Genomic DNA, 24645 nt, shown 5'->3' on the forward strand with positions numbered 1-24645 from the left:
AAGATGGAATATTTCATTAGGGGCTTGGATAAACAGAGTCAGAGCTCTGATATGTCTGTGTGAGCACGACGGCTGAGCAGACCAAGCAGTTGTCTTGCTATTACCAAAAGCCACAGAGAGCAGCGGCTACAAAGATTGGATCTCTGATTGCATAGACCCCCCAGACTAAATTATTGCTTGAATATTACAGGAACAGGATCAAAATCAACCCAAGCTGCAGGGAGTTTTTCAAGTTTCAAGCAAAATTCTCCGACAACCCTCTGGGCATCATTCGCGGTCAGCCCGGGTGACTGAACACCTTATTGTCGGCGGCAGTCTCCCAGCTCATTTGACCAGACTTGATGGAAAAACACGGGGGAGGAAGGATAAAGACAAAAAAAACAAATATTATCTTCACAGGGGAAAAGAAATGGTCGGTGGAGGATGGAGGTTTGCGTGAAAAACCCAGACGTGAGAGAGACTGATCCCTAATCTTATCCTCAAACACCAAAACTTGATTCATGAGCAAAAATAAACATTGAATTTCCTCATGAGCTCTTACATTGAACTCTGCTTTGCCATGTTCCCTTCTTACTAAGTCCCTTTTCCCTTAGCTTTAGCATCCAAGAGGAGCCAATTACTCATACAACCCCAGTAATTAACATGAGGGATGGTGAAACCTAATGCTGTTAAGACTAAATGTGACAGTGAAACTGTCTCTAATGAGAAAGACCCAGGGGGATTTTCTTCTCTCGTCTCTGGCCTTGCTGACTGCTCTGGTCTCTACAATGGATGGCGCTAATCGCTGCTACTGAAACTGTGTCATTTTGAAGCCTCATTTTATAACAGTGGGGAGGCAGGTGGGAGGCAGTGGCAGAATTATGCAATTTCATGAGGGAAATTTCCAGGGGTGAGAATGTTTACAAAAAAGGAGTTTAAGAAGGAGGACTAAAAATATTTCTAAATAATCCAGGTCATGCTTCCTGTTTGTTTTTCATGTCAAAACACATAGGCAGACACAAATAAGTACAAAAATGACACTTTTTAAACATTTTTACCAAGATATCCGTCCATATGATGCTGTAGACCCTGTTACATGTAGAAAATATTGTTGAGTAGCATTAAATTAAATGTTAAAACCTAAAAAAATGTACTGTTCAGCAAAATCTAGTCCAGTTTTGACAAACAGCTATATGTGTTTTCTCCTTTACTGGACTGTGCTGTTATCTGACAATAAACTTCAACTTTGGAGAAAAGAAAAATTACAGCAAATTCCACAAGCCTCTGCTCTGTTCAATGAATTTAACTTTTATGTATCTCCATTAAATCTTCAGATTTCACTTGTATTTTGAACAGCATGCCAACAACGGACCGTCATGAGAACGCTAAAGACTGAATGTTGTGCCTACACAGGGCTGCTGATCTCTTGCTAGCTTGGTATTCTAATGTTTTCTGGCTGACACACACTTTTACTGTATACATTTTGGGCTTTTGACTCTCCCAAAGTAGTAACGAAAAAAAAGAAACTGTGATTTGAAAAATGTGTACAAAATAGTGGCTTTAAACCTGCAATAATACTGTTTGGCCACTTGAGGGCAGTGCAACAAGCTGTAAACACAACACTGGTACGTTACCATCTTATAAAGTTTACATGGCAAAAGTTTTTATTTACACATCCAGCAGACACGGAGCAAAACGGAGTAACCTCTTTCATGTTACACGTATTCATCTAATCCATAGTTAATATAAAAATATTGATTAGTGTACCTTTAAGGCATTTATTATACACAGTTCATAGTAAGTGAGTTCACTGACAGACAGTTTAATACCCAGACGTGTGGTAATAAACGAGCTGCCTGGAAACATAAATATAGATAAATCCTTAGTGTTCATTTTTCTGTAAGTTCTACTAACTTTAAATGTTGTAACAAAAATATTCGCTTTGCTGATAACACCAAAAACATTACTTTTGCAACCACACTGATGTAGAAGCAGACCCCTCAGTCTCAGTGACCTTTATGGCTCAGAATCAAAATGATTGAGAAACCAGACAGAGCTGTTAACCCAACAAACGTAATTCTGAAGATTGATGAATGACTGAGATCTGTTAATCGAGTTATGCTTCCTCCGATTATAACCTTGATATGAGTAAGATAACGTGATTAAGCTGTTTACATGACAGCTGCTGTAATTATAATACTCCCTTCGTCTAGTCAGAATCAAATTATTTGAGTGCATGTAAATATAGAATAATCGTTATCCAGGCTGTGTGCGTGTTTGTGTGTGGCAGCTCCACTAAGGAGGGAGGGATTTGGTCCACGGTTGGCCAAAAAAAACGCCCTTTTGGTCACAAAGGCTCTGGCCATGAATATTAAGGCTGCTTGTCCCTGAGCTGCTCTGTGGACCAAATCAAACACTGCTCTCTGTCCCCACTCTACAGGCAGTGATTTTACTCCTACAGGGGTATAAAGAGAAGGTTGACAGACACTTCCAATGACACTCAAGGTCAATTATTTCTCTTTTTATGAGTATATAATGTTTGTAAAACTCAATCTGAGCATAAAAAAAGCTAATTTTGTGTGCCTGTCTCTGTACCTGTCATTTAATTGCTATAACCCCTCTGTAAACAGCAGATTGTCCAATCATAGCTTAGCAACCATAACTGGGCACAACAAGCCTGTCTAGCTTTGAGTTTCTCCACATGATGAAGTGGTGCATTTTAAGAGTTTGGAGTCTTTTAGCTAGCCTTTTCAGAACCCAAAACAAACAAAAAACAAGAGCAAAACTGTAAGGAAGGGAATAATCAGCATGTTTATCTGCTCTAACATAAGCAGCAATCATCAGTAAGCCCGGCTAGCTAGCTTACTACTTAAGAGTAGTAAATGAGCATCACTTCTGAGGCCAAGGAGCACATCATTACATTACTAGATTAGTTTGTAAGCTTGCGTGTTACATTACAAAGCCACGTTCATGATAACACTTGCCAATTTCTCCACTGCGTGTGTGGAAGCCACTTCTGGATGCTACCAGAGTTCATGGCAATATTACCACCTCTGTCCTGCTCTTTATTGGATTTGGGGAGTTTTACACTCCAGCCAGCTACTCCAGTTACACAAGATAGTGTTACATTCACCAAACACATTGGTTAGTCCTCATCCTAAAGGCCTTTTCTTTTCTATTAAGTGAAGTGAAAACATACTGTTTGAAAATGTGTGGGCTAAGCAGCCAAACAGACTACGCTACAACACATAATCCTCTACATGGTTCATCAACTGCTGAGAGCGCTATAACCTCGGTATTAGCACTATATGATGTTAAGTGGCTTTCAAATGCATATGAAGACCACTTTCACAAAATTCTCATTTCAAAATGAGTGAGTTGGACAGTTAACAGTTTAGCTAGAGACAGGTAGCTCAATTAGCTGCAGCTGATAAAATCAGTTGGCAAAATTGACGGCTTCCAGCTAGAAACAAGAAGCTGCTTTTGTCTACCTCCGTCTGAAATCAAGGACTCTTTTTTTTCAAAAACTACTATGAATTGTGAGTAAATTTCTTCTGTGTGAAGATGGAAAACAGGCAGAGTGTAGCGAAGGGTCAGTTCTTTCTAACTCCTGTCAAAACAAAAGTGTTTAATGGTAACCATGGCAAAGGTTTCTTCCTCATTTATCTCTCATTTGTAGTACACATACTGTATTTACTGTTCAACACAAAAAAAACTCACCCTCACTTTACGGCAGCATGAGCACACGTCACATTTTTCATTTTGCAAACAAACTCTCACACACTTGCAATGATACATTTATTTGTCAAAAGCTAGAGAGTTTTGTTCGCAACTTTTGATGCATTCGTCCATCTCCAACACACCTGTCTCATGAAACATATGTGCGAAGTGTTCTTCTGTTTTGAGCCACATTTTTCATTTTACCGTGCACGCATTGGTTATTTTCCCCCCGATTCATTGGTCACAGTGTAACAGAACTTGGGAGCTGTTTCTGATAAAACACCCTGAATTCTTATATCCGCTGTGTCATTGTTTTAAAAAGGGGAGGAAAAGTCTCTTTTATCAAGTTAAAGCTGGGTGTAAAATGATGGCCCAAGGTTTGCAGTTCCATTTACCTTTCCCCGAGATAAGGCCGGCACACCCTAAGCTCGCTGCTGAACTACGGTTTGTGTAGTGAACCTCTGGATAACGAGCATTTAGAGGAAAAATATAGCGCTTTCAGTACAGTTTGTGAAAAACACAGTTGGGATTTTAGTTTAGGATTAAACAAACAACACTGTAAGAACGCTTAATGAAACTGATTTGTCTAACAGCTGGTTGGATGAGTTTCTTCGACAGGTGGGTAAAAAGGATGTAGGAAATAACTGCAGTCGCATCATAGTGGAGAAGGGAAAGGATGTGTCCGAGATATGCAACAGTCCAATGGTTGTGATGATTCTCTCTAAATACAGGATGACGGTGTGAAAATTTGCAGCTAGGATGTAAAAGCTTGATATGATATTTGTATGCTGCACACTGCTAGCACTAATGTCTGCAAGTAATGTCCCACCTTTCATTGACCAAACTGAATTTTACCTCTTAGCGCTCGGGGCTCTGTGATGACAGCGCAGTGTGAATAAGACATACTTCAACTACTCCTTGTGGACACAGTTAAGCAAGCAGAGGTCTGTTTTTTTTTTACTCTCTTACCCACCAGTTTTGATTATCTCCAGTTTCCAATTTAAAGGAGCTGTCATTCTCTATCACCACAACCTCATAGATGTATTGCTGGAAAAACCCAGCAGGCTGTCACATGTCATGGGAGCGAGGAGACACAGTGGAACTGAGCTCCATTAAGATCACTACAGCTGAGGCGTCGGCGCCTTAAGTCTCTCTTATTCAAAGCAGGTGAATAAGTGACAAAATTATCGATTTGGCACACTGAAAGTGAGGAAAGTGGCTCCGTGTGGGCTGCAGGTTTATGCTTTTAAATAAAGAAGTTTGTTAATAAAGTATTAAATTACTAAAGGTTTATGAGTCACTAGATTGCAGGCGTCTCATCAATCCTGAAGTAGAAAGCTGAACTCTCTCGAGAAGGATTCAAGTTTCACATGACTATCTTCCTCTATATCCGTCTCTTTTATTTCCCCAAAGACATCAGATCATTAAACGGAAGACAGTGCAGGAGGCTCTCACGACAAGTGTCACGGTGAGGTGACCGCAGGCGGGCCACCTGATGGATTTATCTATCTGACACCGAATACTGTACTGACAAGGGTAAAAGACAGCAGGAGTTTAGGAGGAGTCTTTGTGTGATGAAAGCCAATTAGGGAGCAAATTTCACACCTCTCCCACGTCACGTCTGTAGGCCGCATCTGCCGACGAGCATCCAGCGTCGTGTCACGCTCGCCGCCCGGCACATCCGCATCTGTGTCCCGCCTTGTCAGTCAACCCCTCCCTCACCCGCAGCCCAAACACACACACACACACACACTACACTACAGCCCGCATTTAGTACCTCGCTCCTGACACAAAGCCGGGATGAGTGATGGTAGACAGGATATTGCTTGTCAAACTAACACGTTTCTGAAAAGTCAGAGACTGAACTTTGAGTTTAAGGGATGCCTCTGTTTGGCTTGGGTTTACACCCCGCTATGGTGCTCATGTTCTTGGTGTTTGCCATGTGTTTTCAAACCTTTCTGACCCGCCATCTAAAGCGGGAAGACGTAGACACCCAGGAAAGAGAGGGGTACTGAAGAGAAGGGACCAAAAAGAAAGCGGGCTGAGAGTTTAAGGAGTTGAGCCTTTGATGCAGACGGGGAGTGGAAACAGTTGCCATGGAAACCCCACCCTGCCTCCAATGAGTCAATGAGGAGAGGAAAAGAGAACAGAGTAAATGGACGGACGAGAGAAAGTGGAGATTTTGACTAAAGGTATCTTTCTGATCTCCCTGACCGTTGTCAGAGAGAGGAATATGAAGAAATGGCAGGTTTTTCTTATTCAACTACCCCCCCAAAAAAAAACAACCTGCGCCACAACATCACCTCAAGTCCACCTCTATCTTAACAGCCTGCATCTCATTCATCTGCACGCTGGGCCCCAGCCCAGAGCTCTGCGCTGAGGCTGGGCTCCTCGGTGATGTTCACACTTCTAGCGTTTATTAGGTTTCTCACCGAGATGCTAAATAATGAATGAGGGGCCACTGGGGAGCTGTTAAGTCTTTTTATTATCCTGATTATTATCATCATCCATCAGACATCTGGCTATTAAAAAGAAATGCAGACATAACAAATTAAAGAAAAAGAGAGCAGCCAATAACAGATACCTGGCTGATAAAATCTGAATTATGTTAAGTGCTGCGGTGCTTTCACAGGTAAAAGTTTGGTCTGCTTCACTTTGTGGTGAGTAAAAATGAATGTTGGATATCTTGTTTGTAACATCGCTCACATTAATTCACAGAAAAGGAAAGAAAAACAGGCAGAATATCTGATAAAGGAGTAAATAAAGATAAAGACAGTGCAGCGGAGCAGCAGGATAGAAAGCAGAAGACAGACAGAGATTCATATTTCCTTCTATACTGCGAGACTCCAGGATGATCAAACCAACAACTGCAGATAGACAGATGGACTTGCGGTCTCTCTCTCTCTATCTCATTAGTAAACACCATCAGTATTGTGCACAGTTTCCCCTCAACCATTAACACAAACTCAATGCCCCTGTGGGCATCAAACTCCCCATTAACTCCCAGTCTCAACCGCTACTTCCTGCTATTAAAGCGTATGTTGTTTGTGCATGCATGTAAAGGCTAAAGCACACAAACACACACGCATGTACATAAACGTAGGGACTTACAAGGGAATAAAAGCGGCGAAACAGACACGCGCTCTCACACTTTAAAGACAGATGTGAGAACATCCAATCACACCCTCCATAAACCTTAACTCTCCATTAGCGAATGTTCAGTGGGACGTTCTGTTTAAGGGCCCCTCCTCTGCTATCAAACCACTCCTGCCTTCCTGACATGGACGTTCCCGGCTACAGTCAATGGAGCCTATATTCCCAAATGGATCATTGTGCGTGGTTAATGGCGGCCATTAAGGATGGGCGCTAGGAACGATACACTGGATGCTGTGAGAGGGACGAAAATTGGTTAAAAGTCAATAAACTGTTCATAATTTCTCTAGTTGTATTAGATAAATGGTGATGAATGCAAATCAAAGAGCACTTTTGCATCAATGTGATGCAAAGTGTCTTGATTTGTCAGTTCAGTCTGGTTCCCTCAACTTGATTCCCTCAACTGTGATATAAAACTACATATGCTGCGTTTAATTTCCTCCATATCGCCCATGTAAAAAAGCCATCCCTGCTTTTCTACATGCACCATAGCCTGCCAGTATGTGTACACGTGAGCAAGAAAACTGTTTTTTTTGGAACGGACAGTGTGTTTACATGCACTGTAGTAACCCAGTTGCTGTAAATCTGTAGATACACACAGCAGATCAGTGATCAGATTTCACCACTGCCTCTGGTGTTGTTTTCAGTGCTGCAGTTTAATTGTAGCAGTGATACAATACGCTGCTTCTGCACAGCTCTTCTCTACAGGGTGACTATGTTTGAATTTTACAAATAAAGTTCAGCTTACCATTTTGTGTTATTTTCAGTTTTTTTAAATCAGGCTTCGGATGGATTTATAGAAAGCAGATTGTAACTTATATGCATGTAAACACATTCAGTGTCATCACTCCACCTTCTTCTTACCTGCAGCTGACCTCTTCATCATCAGCTTTATTATTCAGAGTGCTCGTCAGTAAGTGCTTTACTGTGTCCACAGAGCTACAGAGGAGGCGAGGCTGAGACTGATATGAATGTATTAATACGCTTGCGTGAAAGAAGGAATTGAAGGAAAAAAAAGAAGAAAGCGACCAAGCAAGGATAAACAGAAGAAAGAAACAAAGACTTCGTGGCTAATAACTTGAGAGATGAGTCATATAATCCCGGTGACCTTGATATCTTTATCAGATATTTATTTTCCTGGAACAGAGGCGCTGGACTTATTTATATTTGATTTAGTTTTGGGGGTGAAAAACATGAGAGGCCGCTTGTTTTTTAAATCTTTCAATTGATGTGCCCAACCTCCGAGTTATTTACTCGAAATGTCTGAGTTTACGCTAAATACATGCACGCTAAGTCAAGTGCTCAGAAATGAGTTCAAATATTTAAAACTGTTTTCAGATATTTTTTTTCTGCCTGGCTCTGGAGTCTTCAAATCAAAGTATTGCACACACACACACACACACACATGCTGGCTGCAAAAAAAAAAAAAAGTGTGTGTTTGAAATCATTTGAAAGTCAGATTATAAAAATTGCTATGTTTTAATTGCCATGTTTTCCAGTTCATTTTTACCTAAATAATTCAGCCATTCTTGATCACTGCAGCCCACTTAGGAGTCACGACTAGTCTACACACACTTATTCCTCTCCTCTCTCTATCTCCCCCATCAAATCTATGTGGATTACCAGGCGATAGGCCTGATTTCACATGGGCTCAGGCTATTAACGCTCTGACCTTGGATTTCAACCAGGCAATTTATCTAAGAGCTGGCACAGCCTTAGCTGCCCTCGCTGACTCCATCCAAGCTCCACGATTGGTATGAGTGGCAGTAACTCTCTTACTGTGTGCCCGTCAGAATCCATCCCCCCCCCCCCCCTCCCTCCCCTCACACACACACACACACAAAAAAAATGTCTTTTCTTTCCCACTCAAGGGTTATGTTTAAATTGCTGTGATGAACTACTTCAGATCTGTCACTTATGATTCTCTGTTCTCTCTCTCCCCTTAGTCTTGCCTTTGATTTATCACTTATCATAGATCTCACCAGGCGTCCATATAGCTCCGTGTTTCTCAACTTTAAATAAGTGTTTTCCTTCTTTTTCTCCTACGCTGGTCTGATGTCATCTTCCTGAATCTCTACATCATCTATCCATGAATGGCTTTTCTTGCAAACTCACAGGAACTCACCACCTTATCTCCAGACAAAAAACGTCAATATCGGACGTTGCTGAAAAAGCCCTTCAATGCAAATGTTTTCAAAGATTTTTACTTTCAACAATATATGCATACTGTAACTACAGTATGGTTAAGATTGGATTCAATTGGATGTAAATCATGAGGTGCAGGATTGTCCATTATTACAATCCAGTAATCCAATACTGGGCTAAACTCAGAGACTAAATCTGAAACCACCTTTTTCTGATTCCTCTTTTCATTTCCTCTGAATCTGAAAAACTGTCAATATCAGGAAAATAGGCAGATAAAGAAAAGATTGAGAAAAGCAATATCTTTGTCTGAGGCACAATTTTTGTTCGAGATGTAACTTTGCAGTTTACTGTTGCACAACTGTGATGGTTGAAAGGATGTTGCATAGACATGCCGACGTGGAAAGAAACAAACTGCCAGAAATGATTTGTTTGACCATCAGCTGACCTGACTTTGTTTTGAACGTTGAGATTATAAGATTTCTAGGCCTAATATAGTTTCAAACACTCCGTACAACAAACTCCCCTCTGTCATCAGAAAGTATTGCCAGAATAAAGGCTTTTTAAAGGCTCTGATCATAACACCGGTAGAGTTCATGAGTTCCTAAAAAGGATCCTGGAAACGTTCCTGCGGTGAGAAAGTCACTGCGACAGGACCGTTTTTAGTCTGTGTTTTCAGTGTGCCTAACCATCTATCATTGTGTCTGGGTATCATTTTATCTAATCATTGGTATCTTTCCACCTGTTCATCAAACCATCAATCTTTTTGGCAACAGGTACTAGTTCCACTCGCTACATTTTTTCATTTGACCTTTTAGTTGAACAGGATGGTCTTTTGGTGTCTAGAAGTCTTTTTCCAGAGAGTTCCAGCAAAAATGGCACCACAACTACAGAGACCACAGAGGTGCTGTGGACTGAAAGGAACCATGACCTACCAACAACACAACAGAACAAACCTAAAAAGGACATGAACCACATATAGAAAAGAACAGTTTCCAGTGTGTACCCTATATAAGGTTATCCCTCCATCCAGGGTCCATCATAACCCATGTCCCGATGGCCCGGGACCAGTGACGGCCAATCAGAGTTTGCAATGTGAGCACATATTAGGAGATGTCATCGTTTTCAAGACACGTGACCAATGAAATGCGTCCTGATTTGCTGAAATACACTTGGAGAAGGCTGGGCTCTTACTGGTGAATCTGATGGGTCACCAAATACGGTGCAACACCCGAACTCCAAAGAAATGTCAGCTAAAGAAAATTATGAGGCTACAAAAAAAAAGAGGCTTTCTACTTTCATGGAAGCAACAACACTGCTGGGTGGAAAACAGCGACTGTGGTATGTTTTGTACAGTTTTTCGGCTCACTCGCTAGCCAGTTAGCATCCTCACTGCGCAGTTATGTGCATTAAAACCAACTAAATGTTTGTTGCTGATCACCAGGAGTGTTTTTTATGACATTATTGAGGTGTAACCTTCATCTCTGTGGCTCCTACCAGCTTTGTCAACATCTAAAGCAGAAACCTCTCTTAAAGTACAGATATTACTGTTGCTCTGTCCTCGTTTGCGTAACTTCAGTTAATACAGCTTTAAACCTTAAGTACCTAACCTGTGGTTTAACCCAGACTGAACACAAACAAAAGCCATTATGTTCTTTCTCTCACTGTTCACTGTTGGTACATTTCTACAGATCTCTCAGCATTTATTTCATTGTTAATGTTGATGTTGTTAATGTTAATTTGTTTGAGTTTATTATCAAGGTCATCCATATATAAATTCTCTTCTCCCTGTGTATTCCATACTATCTGGCTTTACACAAAACATAGGAAACCTACATTTATACACCATTCAACTACTGATCTAATATGTGCCTAATTATATATTTTGCATATTTGTGTAATATATCAACATTACATATCAATAACTAAAGGAAAACAACCAAATCTAAAAGGGAACATCACTGTTGTATGTATTAAGTACAATAAATCACCAAAATGATGGAAAAAGAGTTATTTTCATTTTTAGGCTGCCGGGCCAGTGGAAACATACAAGGAACCAGTAAAACTTTGATCTACTGGCCAAAATGGGCCAGTGGGGAATAAAAAAAAAATACTACATTGAACCCTGTCATCCATCCATCATCAAGTTGTTCAGATATAAAAAGCCCCAGCTCAATCATGACTAAGTCTCTTCCTCTCAGCAGCACTGAGGCCCATTGTTGAAGCTTCATTAATGCACCAGTTAACATCCCCTTACCTCTCTTTCTTTCTCTCTCTCTCTCTCTCTCTGCAACAGTTTATCTGCAGTCCATTTACTTACGTAGTTATCATAGTCCGTGTTCCATCATCACACCTCCTCCCCCCCCCCCCCCCCCCCCCCCCCCCCCTCCCCACACACACATTCCCTTTTGTGTCTCCCTCCCTCTATTTGTTCTCCAATTTGTTCTCACTCCTCACTGTTCACCTCTCCCTCTATCTCCAATGCCTCTCTGCCATCGGCTCCATGAGTGTTTATCAGAGAAAATTACGCCTCTGTCGCAAACAAATAGCTCTTTTTTTTGTGTGTGTGTGTGTGTATGTGCGTGTGTGCATGTGTGTGTGTGTGTGTCTCCTGCTGTATTCTGTTCTGAGAGGGAGAGAAAGTGGCTCCAGTGAAATCCGCCTCCTCCTGGCCTTGAAGAATGCCCCTCCATTAAGGATTCAGGGGAGAGCTGGCCACCAGACAGCTGTGCCTAATGGCACGGCTAGGCTAATGCAGAGCTAACACACACACACACACACACACACACACACACACACACAGATAGCTCGTGCACACACAAACAGACAGACTTACACATCACAGCCTATTGACTGACGGAAATGAGCATATGTTCGGCAAACAAATGACAAACAGGAATCAGAAGAATATGGATTAAAACATCAGTAAGTCTAAGCCCATATAAGCGTTAGAAGCTTAATAAGCCTGATAAAGTCTACACACACTTACAGCACAGTGATTCAGTTAGAAATACTATCCTGAACTCAAAACTATCAATATCCTAAAGCCCTCTAAATCTTATCTTTGGTTGTCTACGTAACGCTCAGTCGCTCGACTGTGCACTTGTGATGCAGTTAATGCAGCTCATTAGAAACAGACGACTGAAGTCGATGCTTGACTTTAAAGAGTCAAACTTCCCTGACAAGCCTGATTCCAACTAAATCAACCCTCCGGCGGTTGATCGATCACCACCGTGGCCAGACTGTTTGGAGATTCGGGACCGGAGCCAACGGGACACGACGACGAGGGGAAAGCAAGTATCTCGTCACGCCCTCCTCTGAGATTTGGAAAAGTATTTTGAGTGATAAGAGTTGATGAGAAGCAAGAAGAAGCATGTCTGGATTCACCTGCTTGTGTATGTATCCTGCTGCACTCCAGTACTTGCCGGTTCACGCAGCAGACTATGCAAAGCAGCTTAGCAGTTAGTGGTTTTTCATGGAGGTCCAGACACCATCCAGTACTCCAGGTTTGCTTTGTACCAGTGGATTTGTTGTGATTAGATTTTTTTTTTTTAGGAATATGCATCATGAAAGCACAAAATCCACAAAAAAAAGGGCCTCAAGCTAAGTTTTGACAAGCGGACCACCAATACAGGGGCTTTAAGATGAATTAATAAAGCAGGACTCGCCTTGAAGCAATTATTGTTTCAGTTTCTATTACAAACTACCACCAACCAACAGTGAACCTTTAGTTTTTGGGCCTTCGGAGGTCTGGGGCTTTATTGCCCGCTTTTCAGCCATGGTGAGAAGAAAAAGATACCAGACACGTTTCACTCAGAAAGGAGAGAGACAAGGTAACTCACAGGGGACGGTGCGGAGGTAGAGGTTGTCCCGGATGATCTGCTGCAGCTCGTGGTCCACCGAGCCTTTCTGGAAGCGCAGGTTGAGGTAGTGGCGCAGGTCCTTGTCTATCACGCCCCCTGGAGGAACACAAGGGACAGTAAAAGTCAGAATCACACCTCAAATCAATCAGTCTTGACAATGAGAAGGCTGTGTAATCGTGTCTTCCTGTAGAACTTAAGAAATAGATCGAGGAAAACGGGGTCAGCTGGATGTGTTTTGTAAATTATCCAGAGAAGAAGCTGTTTTTCTGTGCGCAATAAATTCTGCAGTCCTCTAAACTTCCAGAGCGAGCAGAGGAAGCTTAAAAAAAATACTGCGGCGACAAATGACCCAGAAATCTCTCTGAAAAGCCACAGTAAACAATTTGAATTTGCTAAAATCCCGCAAACAAACACGGCGCGCACGCTAATGAATACACTCTTGCCCCCCCCCCCCCCCCCGCTCGGATTCTTGCATCTTGTCAAGTAGCAGCCATGGATTGGTGGAGGTGTTAATTGGAGCGGTGGCCAAACACGTGTGGAGGAATGCCTACACATAAATCACCCGCGGACTCGTCCCCCCCCCCCCCCGGGGGAGGTTGTTTTTTCCGCTGCCATTCTCCTTTCCCTCACTCTCTCACCTGATCTCTCTCTCTCTCTCTTTCTCCCAGTTCTGTGAATGGACTCCCACTCTGAACCAGTAAATCTCGCTGGCTCAGCAGGACAGAAGAGAGAGAGAGGAAAAAAAAAAAAAGTGATGGAAGGAGCGACAGACATACATGGAGGTAGGGGATAAGAGAGATGGAAGAAAAGGGCAAATCCCATGGGGGTGGGGGGGGGGGGGGGGGCAGAAAGCTAAAACAAGCATCAACTCAACCCCTCCCCTCCCCTCCTTTCCCAACAAATACTCCATCATCCATCTACTCTGCCACACACTCATATAATCACATTTCAAATGGAGGCAGGACAGGACAGCTGAGAGGAAAGTGGAGATTGAAGGGTGGTGGAAGTGGGTGGGTGGGGGGGGGGGGTGCTCCACTGACGTTACTTAAGGGACTCCTCACGGTGCCGTTTTAATAAACACACTTGTCATTCTTGTTACTCCTGTGCATAGAAGTAAAGAAGCAAGGAGACAGACGGAGCGGGTCTGAGAAGACATCAGTCTAACCTTCAACATCCTCTTTAAAGCAGCAACTTGGCACGGTGCCAAATAGCATTTAGCCCCCTCCACCCACTCTCCCCACATACACATCCTTGCTCTTCCCCCCCCCCCCTCCCTCCCTGTGATCCTGAGGCAATGACATCCAAGCATGATATGTTGAGGAGAGCACACATGCACCGCACAGATGCATCCACACATGCAAACTGACTAGAAAAGCGCTCAGACACAGAAGGTGGATGAAACTGCTGGAGATATCATTTCATACATTAATTCAAGGATAACCTAGTTTGGAAGTTTTCTGTCATATTGGAGGGGGGGGGTGAAGATCTATTATTTAGCACATTCTGGTTCATCATGCCGTGTGTGTGTGTGTGTGTGCGCTAGACAGTTCTGGATACGTGCGCACATACACAAACGCGCGCACACTCACACTAACATGCACTAATCTAGCAGAGCTGAACTAATTAATGGAGCGTTGCGTTATGATCATGCAAACCTGAATTTACAGACACCGGCTCCGTCAAAAAAGACGCGGAGCAGCCACGACCAGACACATTTTTTTTTTTTTTTTTTACATTTGCATGAGAAAAGAAGGTAAAGCAATGAATCTGCATAGTGAAAAGGTGAGCAGACTCAGAATCACGCACACACACACACACACAAACACTCATACACATAAACAGCACTAAATGGCACCTCTTGCGCGGACAGCGGCGGTGCAGCCGGTAGTGTCAGTGTCCTCTTTCCACAGGTTTTGTGATGCAAATAATCTCCGTTTTGTAGGAAAAATCTTGCGCCGGATCTTTTCCCGCTGCAATCAAAACCCTGTGCTGTCCTGTCCCTCAGGTCCCCCCAACTCTGTCTGTGTTTGCCCCCAGTCTAGTCACTGGGAGCCGAATCACCTCTCTCTCTCTCTCTCTCTCTCTCTCTCTATCTATCTCTCTCTCTGTGTATGTGTGTGTGTGCACTTCACGGTGGAGAGATGAAACGGGAGAGAGCGGCGGAGTGAGTGACCGAGAGACACCGAGGCAAAAAGAGAGAGAAGAAGAGAGAGAGAGAAGGAGTGTGTGTGTGTGGGGAAAGAGGAGGGGAAGAGAAGAAGTGTGTGTGCAAGAAAGAGAGAGAGTGTGTGTGTGTGTGTGTGTGTGAGTGTGTGTGTGAGTGAGTGAGGAGAGCGACCGTTCAAGCAGCTCTGACTGTGGGGACCTAACGCACCGAGATCCCTAGATCCCTCCAGATTCTCAGGTCCTACAGCGCCCCCGACGTGCGACACGAGGCACTGCATCTGCTTCATATGCCTCCTTTTTTTTTTTTTTTTTTAAGATTAAAAAGCCATCCCTCGCCCACAGTAGACACCTCCCCCCTTTTTGGTTTACGGCATCCACATGGCCTGGCTCTGACCTTTGACAACCACGTGGTGGAACTAAACATTATGTTTCAACCAAATCTCACTCCTGCAGAACAACATTCCTACTAATTAAGTCGCTGTTTGTTTATTCTGCGTTTGGACACGGACGTCGGCGGTTTCCCCCCTCGAGCCTGGTGACTCTTCTGTGGTGCAAATGTGGCCTGTTCTGGTCATGCAGTCTTTCCGTTTATCTCTTCCTGTCCTCCTTAAGCTTGTATACACATTTGAAAGTCAAACAAACACACAGCTCGACTTTTAATGGCTGCTATATCGAAACGGGAGTGAACAATGTCTTATTTGTTGGCCGTTATCTGGGCTTTTAAAGCAATAAAAAACAAGAAAATCTGAAAGACTATGCTTTTGACATCTGAGTAATAAATAAGACATGTTCTTTGAGTGTTTGTGTTTCAGATATATGGCTGCAAGTGATGATAATTTCAATTATCTGTTGATTTGTTTTTCAATAAATTGATTAGTCTATAAAATGTCATAAAATAGTGAAAAACGCCCATCACTGTTTCCAAGAGCCCTTGCCCAGTCTTGAAATAGCTTGTTTTGTCCAACCAGCAGTCAAAAATCCAATTTACAAAGATAGATAACAAATGTTTGGCATTTTTGCAAGATAAATATCTCCAATCTAAACTTTTTAAGCCATGCCCCCCCCAAAAAACGTGAGCCGAACCATCCCATCCACATTCCCAACATGTACATTTCTCCTACTGTTTAAAATACGGTGCTAAATCAGTTACAAAAGGAGAAGTTTAATATGATTTAAATAAGATTATCAAGGACATGAAATGCCACTCTTCTAATGTGTTTAAATGTTAAGCTTCTCTCGAGCTGCCACAGGTTTTTAGAGACAATGCTTCTGCTACTATTGACTGAGAACCTGAGAGCAAAATAGACTATTGTGTTTGATCAATGAGTATCATTGGTTTTTCTTTTCTTCCCTGCAAAAATCTTTCACCTTGCCATCTTGTACTTCACGGGTTGTTTTCTGAATAGGTTTCGCTAACCTCAATCTTGATAGCTTCGCTAGCGTCAGAGCGCCCTTTGTTTAGTTATTGTTCCCAGATGAATCAGGAGACGATGGAGACGGAGAAGAAAAGGGGGGAAATGTTAAGGGCGACGGATTGACAATACATAGGGGAAATCTACTCGCTGGTGCATAAGACGATCAATCTCGAAAAATGCATAATGCAAAACGTTCATTACTATTATTCAGTTCTGATAGACCTTGAAGAAAGGTAACAGGAACGGCGCATGCGAGACATAAAAAGCATTTTAGTGTTATGAAACAACTCATTCTTGCAATCAGGCAACATTTCTAGCATGTTTAAAGCCACAAGCAGGCATGATAACTGTTTCCTAAACAGATGGGTGAATGAAAACCGAAGAAGAGAATACACCATTTAAGCTCAGCAGGTGTCATGTAAAATCCACAGGGAGGCAGAGAGAGAGAAAGAACAGCCTGTACGGAGTCAAAAAACAAGAGAGCAGCTGGTTCCTCTGGGGGATAGAGGTGCTAGAACCCTAACCTGGCACAAACTAGTCCAGTTCACTGAGAAGAGCTGGCTATCAGTGCGAGATGAGAAGTCAAGTGAAGCCCCGCTCAACCTTAAAGAGACTATTGTTCAAAACGATGACCAGAATTTATTTGTTATTCCACTTCTTTAGCTTTTAACAACCGATATTAAGAAGAAAAATCTCATATGTTAATATAAGTATTTAATATTCATCCTGGATTTAGCGACAAAATAATGACAACTTCAAATGATCAGCAATTATTTTAAATTCCTCTGCTTCCACTTTGATGAGCTAAAAATAGCAATCTAGATACTTGCAGGAAATGCATTTTAATAATAATATTAATTAACTAATAATGCTTATAATATAAATAAACCTTATCATTCAACACTCTCCAACCAGTAATGTCTTTAAAAATGAATCACAAAATACATTTTTAATGTGGCGACAGCGCAAATCTGTGACTCGCTCTGCATGCATCTATAAATTAATATTATTGATTCTTACAGTATCTGTTGTCACAGCTGCTTTATACTGTAATGAAACCTTCTCCTTCAGTCCATTATGTTCCCGGGCTGCAGCCGTCTGAAGCCAGCAGGACAGATTTGTTGCTAAATCTGCAGCCTTGGCTTTGAGAAGTGCTGCGCCAAAGTGCATCGCCGTTACGCAAGGCCGTGTGTTTACCTTGTAAAACAAATTACATCAGGCTGCTACAAAACAACCGCGCGCACCTGAACGCGCTGGTCAGTTATAACTCAGTATCCTGTCTGTTTATGCTGGAGACATCAGACAACCCGGGGCTCGTTGATCCTGTGAGTGATCGCCTCCTTTTAATACTTATTTTCTGATCAAAAACCAAGTTTATAAAAGAAAATAAGTGCATTATATTGCAACATCTAACTATTTCCTGCATTGATAGCGTATAAAAAGTCAACTAACATTTAAGACTTGACTGAACTCTCATGCAAAGAAAAGCTCAAAAGGAGTTCAGTGATTCAAAATAAGCCCACAAGGTCATCATGATGGGCATAAATGCAGGCCACAAACACAAATATGGAACACAAACACACACAAAGTATTGAACAAAGACTTCAGTAGTGTTGCAACAGCCGAGTCTTCAAAGTCTCCTGCTGAAGCTTTTTTACTTTATCAAGAAAAACCCAGCATGGCGAGCGCGGCTCTGACAGTCAGTCAGAGCTTGGAGCGCCGTCATCAGAGTCTCGCTGACAATATTTATCACACCCCGCTCTGAGGGCGCCCGTCGGCAGCCACATATGTAGCGTTATCACGCTGTGTGTGTGTTTGTGTGTGTGCGTTAAAGTCAGATGGAGAGCCAGCACACAGCTGTTTGGATAATCAGACTAATTAAAAGATCAGGATGGGCTTAAAACCTTGCCAGATTCACCAGACACACACTGCGCTCTGTTGATTAGTCTTCAATGAACATGTATGATGCCAGCTCTGTGGTGAAAGTGCCGGAATTCATAAAACCAACTGGCTTTCAGATGGATTTACATGCACATGCACACAAAAAGACTGGAATTAAATGCTGTTGGGACTTTTTCTTTTTTTGTTCCTGCACCACAAATTGGTTTATGAGAGCGGCATAAATTGACATTTTTCTTTCGCTGATCATCACAGGAAACTGTTGGCAAACAGCTGGGTTTAGGCAAGAACAAGTTAGTCTAGTTGAAATGAGGTTTTTCATTAAGTAGTTAAAAATGTATGAAAGTTTCAACAAATGACACATCAACGTTGTCTGTTTTTGCAACTTTTAACCACTCAACTTCAAATTATGTGTACTGTTGATGTTTTTTGTTTTTTTTTGCTGAACACTTTGGAAATTTGGATGTATTTTATAACCACTTCAAATAGCTACTGATTTCCATTCATTCTTTTTGGAGAGCAGCAATACCAGTCATTAAACTTGAGTGAGTTGTGTTCACTGTGCAGAACACAACTTGAGCAAATTTCAAGAGCCTGTTAATTGATTTATATAACATAGAGAAAAGACTGCAAGCCAAAGGACGCCTGAGAAACACATTATAATGTCGAAAAAACACTGCAGCATGGTTTGTAAAAGGGCTTGCTGTAATGTAAGCGATACAAGATGGAAACATGGAAAAGCTCTGGTTTTTTAAGGTGTAGGAAAGACGCCAGTCATCAGTGCATGTATACCCTGTGCACCTGACCACAAACTCCCTCCACTACCTGTTTCTGGGTACATGTTTTTGCATTTAAAGACACCGCACTTCCCAATTCCTGCAATTTCAGGCAACGGAGCTGAAACACATACCTACACGGTCTCTCCAGCTCTCCAAGTCCCACAGGTGATTTACGTTGCATACCTTCCTTCTGTTGCTTTATGCTGACCAGCCCTAGCTCACCCATTGCCATGGAAATTCACTCAGCCCACCAGCTGCCTCTTTATGTGTTAGTATGTGTGCACGTTTCTGATGTGCAGCATCTGTCTCCTGGCGGGGGAGGCCTGGTCCATTTTAACCCGGGAATGGGACACTGATAGTGCCGCCGTAGCAGGAAATGGAATATGTCTTTCACGTGCTGCCGTGCCTTCCAGTAGCCGCGCTAAGCATCGGATTGATGGGGAACAGCATGGGAGAGCGGTTCACACATTACTGAACCTGCCTCACATTCAAACACATATGGCTCCATTTCCACCTATCAAAGTGTGATCACGCTTTTTTGATGATCTAGTTTTTGTTCCAAGTACTGTATAAACAGGCGAATATACGGATTGATAGGACTATAAAAGGCACAGTCTTTGTCTTCAAGCTTAATGAAGGTTTTTACACGTCACGCATTCGGTCTTTCGCTAGAATAACTCTGCTCAATCAAAAAGTTGGCTGAACTTCATTTCAACCTGATTTTGCATAAAGCACGTGATTACACAAGATGCTACCTTCACTGAGCAAACTCATTTGCATGCATCTGGGCTATTGGGTGAGCACCAGCTGTGATTTGCATGCAGGCACAGAATTGGGCGAGCACTGATGGTCTACATGTAGAATTAATGACTGATATCCATAGTGGGAGTCTGCATGCGAAGGGAAAGACAATGTTGATGTACTCTGTGTGTGATTATACTTTCACTTCATGCACTTCAATGTTAATCTGTACTCTGGTTAGATATTCAGATGCAGATCGAATTTTAATACAAGGTAGGTGTGGGTACAGCGCCTTAAATCCACATTGTGTCATGATTTTGATGGATTTCTCTCATTAAAAAGACATTTGCACACAAAAGTGAACATTACTGCTGTTACTAGTCACCATTTTGACTTTATACGCCCCTCCTGGATAGATCTGTGATTGTTATTGTTATTTCCATTTATATAGCCACTTTAAGTAATGGAGAATTGTTGCATTTACTTTTACTTTTAAATTTTTCATTGTTAGTGTGACTAAATGCATGTAGGAAGCAATTTGAAGCTATTTTGGGTGATCTTACTTTCAATGGTCCATAGGAAAGCTTTTAGTAAATACAAGTTCTGTGTAGTTTTGGGTGTTCAAGGGTGGATATCTGAAGAAAGAAACATCAATCCGCACAGCAGGCTATTTATCATACTCATGTGCCAAAGGTTAAGCTAGGATTCCTACAGGAGCCAGATACTAAATGATGTCTTGACCAGTCATTGGCCTTCATATCAAACGTCAGGCTGTGCTATCATAAATAAACTGAAGGGCCAAACAGGTAACACCACACTCTATCGCTACATTAAACTACATGTGAGTTTCCAAAGCTGTGAAGTCAGAATATTCGGCTGATTAAACAGGCCACATATTCACCTTGTCTCTGCTTAGGCTGAGCTAAATTTGCTGCCCACATGGACTTGACTTGACCACATGGACTGTATATTGTTCTTGAGTGAGGCTTGTTTTACACCTTGAAGAGAAGCTGTGCCTGAACACAAAGAGCACATGGGGCAAGATTTTGAGAGGATGGAGGTACACTAGAGGTTGCACCCAACATCAATGCTGCCTGCCCTTGTACTCCTCACTCCAGATGAGTTTCTACAATTGATCAAATCACCCACTGAATCTGCTTTGGCTGCACATCTAGTTGCTTTGTCTAGCCTCTGAATCTCCTCAACAACCATTTTCTTGTTTTCCCTCCTGTTGTACACTTGATGCATAAAGGCTGCCCTTTGCGCAGTCCAACCTCACCCCAAAGTCCGTGTTGCTCCCCCTCAATGTCTGCAGCTACACCTCAAACCTAACCTTTGCACATTTAAACTCTGCTTGGGACTCCCAGCTCTTGTTTCTATTTTTTAATAATTCATAAACACTGTAAGAGTCCACAGCAGCCCGGGCAGCAGACCAAATAGCCACAGGTCTAAGGAAACTTTCAGGCAACTTTATCAAGTAAGAGTATATTTTTCCAAACCTGTCTGTACCTATGTGATGCACAGTGCAAAGCATATGAAGTTTCTTCAAAGTTTTATGGTGAAAGATTCTGACAAATACAGAGTTTTCATGCATTGTTAAAAACTAAACATAAATTGGCAAGTTTGCTTCTCTCAACTTTTAACTAGCGAATCCGCCTAATTACCTGTCAATCACACATCAAAGGTAATGCCTCGGGGAGACTGGTGTTGCATATTTGGACCCTTTTTTGTCTGTGACGAAACACTGTTGCAATTGTTTGAAAGTCAACGTCCAAACCAAGAAATGAAGATGATAAAATGCGAGTTGACCAACACAATTAACACTTGTTGAGTTTCCAGTACCTTCCAGCTCGCCTGGGAAGTCTGAATCCTCTCTGCCGCTAATGCCATTAAGTTATTGTCTCAACTCCTGGATCTGCTCCTTACCACTTAGAGCTGCATCATGCCACCCACTCAAGCTTTTAACTTTCTCAACTATTCCAGCAGCACTAAAAATTACTGCCGTGTGGCCAGCCAATAATGCATCAAATAGAATTAAACTTCAAAAGCAGTCACTGTTTGAACACGGCTGTGTAATGACTCACCAAACTTGTCTCTCCTTCCTTTCAGTCCTCTCTGCTATTCTCTTTGTCAATTCATTCCGCTGTTTTTCACATTCTCCTCTTTCAGGCTATTTCTCATCACACCTTTCTTCTCCCCTTTCTCCTTGTTTCTATATTTGTAGAAGAAACATAATAATCCTCAAATGGGGTCATTTATTTGCACATTTGTAGTGTCAGCAGATTCGGTGAGCTACTGGAAGGAATTTGTTTGCCTGATACAGCCAGTGGGAATGAGTTCAGATGGACTGATAACACAAACAGGTCTGTAAAAGTCCTGCAGTCACATACAATACATGTCTGACACTAAAGGCTGCTCATCTCAGTGCAAGGCACAGACTGGGAGAGTAAAGGCCCTGTCACACACGATTAAAACTGCAGTGAAATCAATTCATTTCACAGGAGCAAAGTAAATCTGTGTGAACCTTTTGCATCGAGTTCAATTGCGCAACTGAGCAATAACAAACCATCTTGACAGCACTGACCTCAATGCAGAGCTAGAACCCAGCAGACAGGAAGCTATCGTAGCTTATTAGCTGTGTTGTTTCATCAACTTTTATTTAGCCCTCCTCAGCTGGTGTGTAAACTGCTCCACGAGAGAGGCATGGTTTGTAGACAGTTACAAGATAAGAGTTGATGCTTTCTGGGTTGACAATGCCTTAAGGAATCAGTCGCAGCAACATTTATACAGCAAAATTTCAAAACTTTCCTTGTAAAGACAAAGTAAATTTCTGTAGTTTAGTTTTGTGAATTAGCAAGGTAATTGGCTTTTTGTGACTGACTTTCTGACTGGTTAGCTCACTAGCTACAGTAGTTCATGAATCAACCAATGAACCAACCAAACCAACTAACCAACCGAACCAACCAATCAACCAACCAATTGCGAGTAGCCACTAAATTACTAAACTTCTATGAATTGATAACACATAATTCTCAAGGATGCATGGATGAACTTTGCTGTGCTACTTTCTGGTGTGGCAAGGGCTTAATGGATCAGTCACAGCAACATTTATTGACATGTTTCTGACTGGTTAGCTCACTAGCCACAGTAGTTCACCAACCAATCAACCAACCATCCAGCTACCCAGCCAGTCAGCCAACCAACCAACCCAACCAACCACCCAACCAACCAACCAACCATCCAGCCACCCTGCCAGTCAGCCAGCCAGCCAACCAACCAACCCAACCAACCACCCAACCAACCAACCAACCATCCAGCCACCCAGCCAGTCAGCCAGCCAGCCAACCAACCAACCCAACCAACCACCCAACTAACCAACCAACCATCCAGCCACCCAGCCAGCCAGCCAACCAAAATTCAAAACTTAACTTGTAGAGGCAAAGTAAATTCATGCAGTTTAATTTTGTGAATTTTTCGGAAGGAGTTTTAGAGAACATTGGGAGTAAAAAATGGAGGAAACTATCATATAACTTGTGTTGTACCATCCTATTTTATACAAACCCACTTTGCCAAATGATAAGCAATTGCAATAAAGCTTTCCTCTTCATATCCATTTTGCCACAAACAAAACTAGCTACAAGTGACTGTACTGTAGCTACAGCATCACCTGCAAATAGTCATTACACCAAGCTTCCAGAACCATTATTTTGTGACGACATGCAAACAATTTCTGGTGTGACCACACTGGGAAGAGCAGAGGGTAAGACGCTAAAGAAGAGGGCATTTTGAGGGTTAAAGAGGAATGAGAACATTGATTAAGATTTCAAAAGGGGAGATGCAGACTGCCATGGGTATGCCCGTCCGGTGAGGAATCAACAACAGGGAGACACCGCAAACAGAGCGAGCACATTGAGGCTGTTCCCACACAGCAGCTTTGAAGTCCAAGAGAGTGTGAAATAGCCTCACCTTTGTCGACTGGTGGAGTAGTGCATCCAAACTGAACATGCTAATGTCACTGTGCCAGTAAGCTCACTCAAGAGGAAAACTCCCCTCACTTAACATGACAAGGATCCATCTCCCGCCATCTCCTGTCAGTGTCTCCTCAAGAACATGTCATTTGGCTGTATCGCACCACTGCGACGGTTTCACAGTTTGAAGACAGACAGAGCCTTTCAGGCATATGGACAGAGTGGTAAAAAGGCCAAGCGGACAAACTCAGTGCTTAGCAATTTGGTTGCCTTGACAACAATATTACTTCTGTCACAGTAAAGACAGCACTCAGAGACCCAGTGGAGCAAATCTCACACAATGTTACGATTAACATAATGTACTTCCGTCTTCTATATCTGGGTATTTCTATATCTGTCAATTTCCTGAGGGCAAAGACAACATACAGAGATGGAAGATTTCAAGAATTAAAGGTGCAATGTGTAAGAATTGGCCACATGATCCAAACAAATAGGGGGAAACATATCACCAGACAGCTTACTATTTACAGTGAATCTGTTCTATGGCATTAAGATATCAAAATGCTACGGAGACATTAGAGCCAGCTGTAAATGACCAAAGAGCTGCACAGATCAGTTCATCAGATCAGCTGATCACGCCAGCCAGCAGCTGCAGCAGTGGCAACTTGGCACAACTGTGTCACATATTGTGAGTCTAAATGGTGACTTTCTCAATGAATTAAAAAATATTAAAACTCAATAAAGTGACGTATTGGACTGAGGGTAGACTGGATGCTACAGTGACTCACTATTGCCTCTTAAGGTACAAAGTGGTATTACA

At 42.3% G+C, this 24645-nt stretch overlaps 1 protein-coding gene across 11 annotated transcripts in view; it reads right to left on the reverse strand.

The window, feature by feature from the left end:
* Nucleotides 1–24645, reverse strand: part of magi2a (membrane associated guanylate kinase, WW and PDZ domain containing 2a) — a 235785-nt gene that overhangs the window by 149140 nt on the left and 62000 nt on the right. For 8 of the 11 annotated variants that reach the window (XM_042403984.1, XM_042403980.1, XM_042403979.1 and 5 more), the window contains one exon: nt 12837–12953. In XM_042403984.1, the coding sequence (XP_042259918.1) occupies nt 12837–12953 (117 nt within the window). Of the gene's footprint in view, nt 1–12836; nt 12954–13495; nt 13518–14712; nt 14816–15231; nt 15310–24645 lie in introns of those variants that run through there. The other 3 variants (XM_042403982.1, XM_042403988.1, XM_042403989.1) reach the window with 3 other exon arrangements.

This window comes from Thunnus maccoyii, chromosome 23 (assembly GCF_910596095.1).
Source record: "Thunnus maccoyii chromosome 23, fThuMac1.1, whole genome shotgun sequence".
Taxonomy (NCBI): domain Eukaryota; kingdom Metazoa; phylum Chordata; class Actinopteri; order Scombriformes; family Scombridae; genus Thunnus; species Thunnus maccoyii.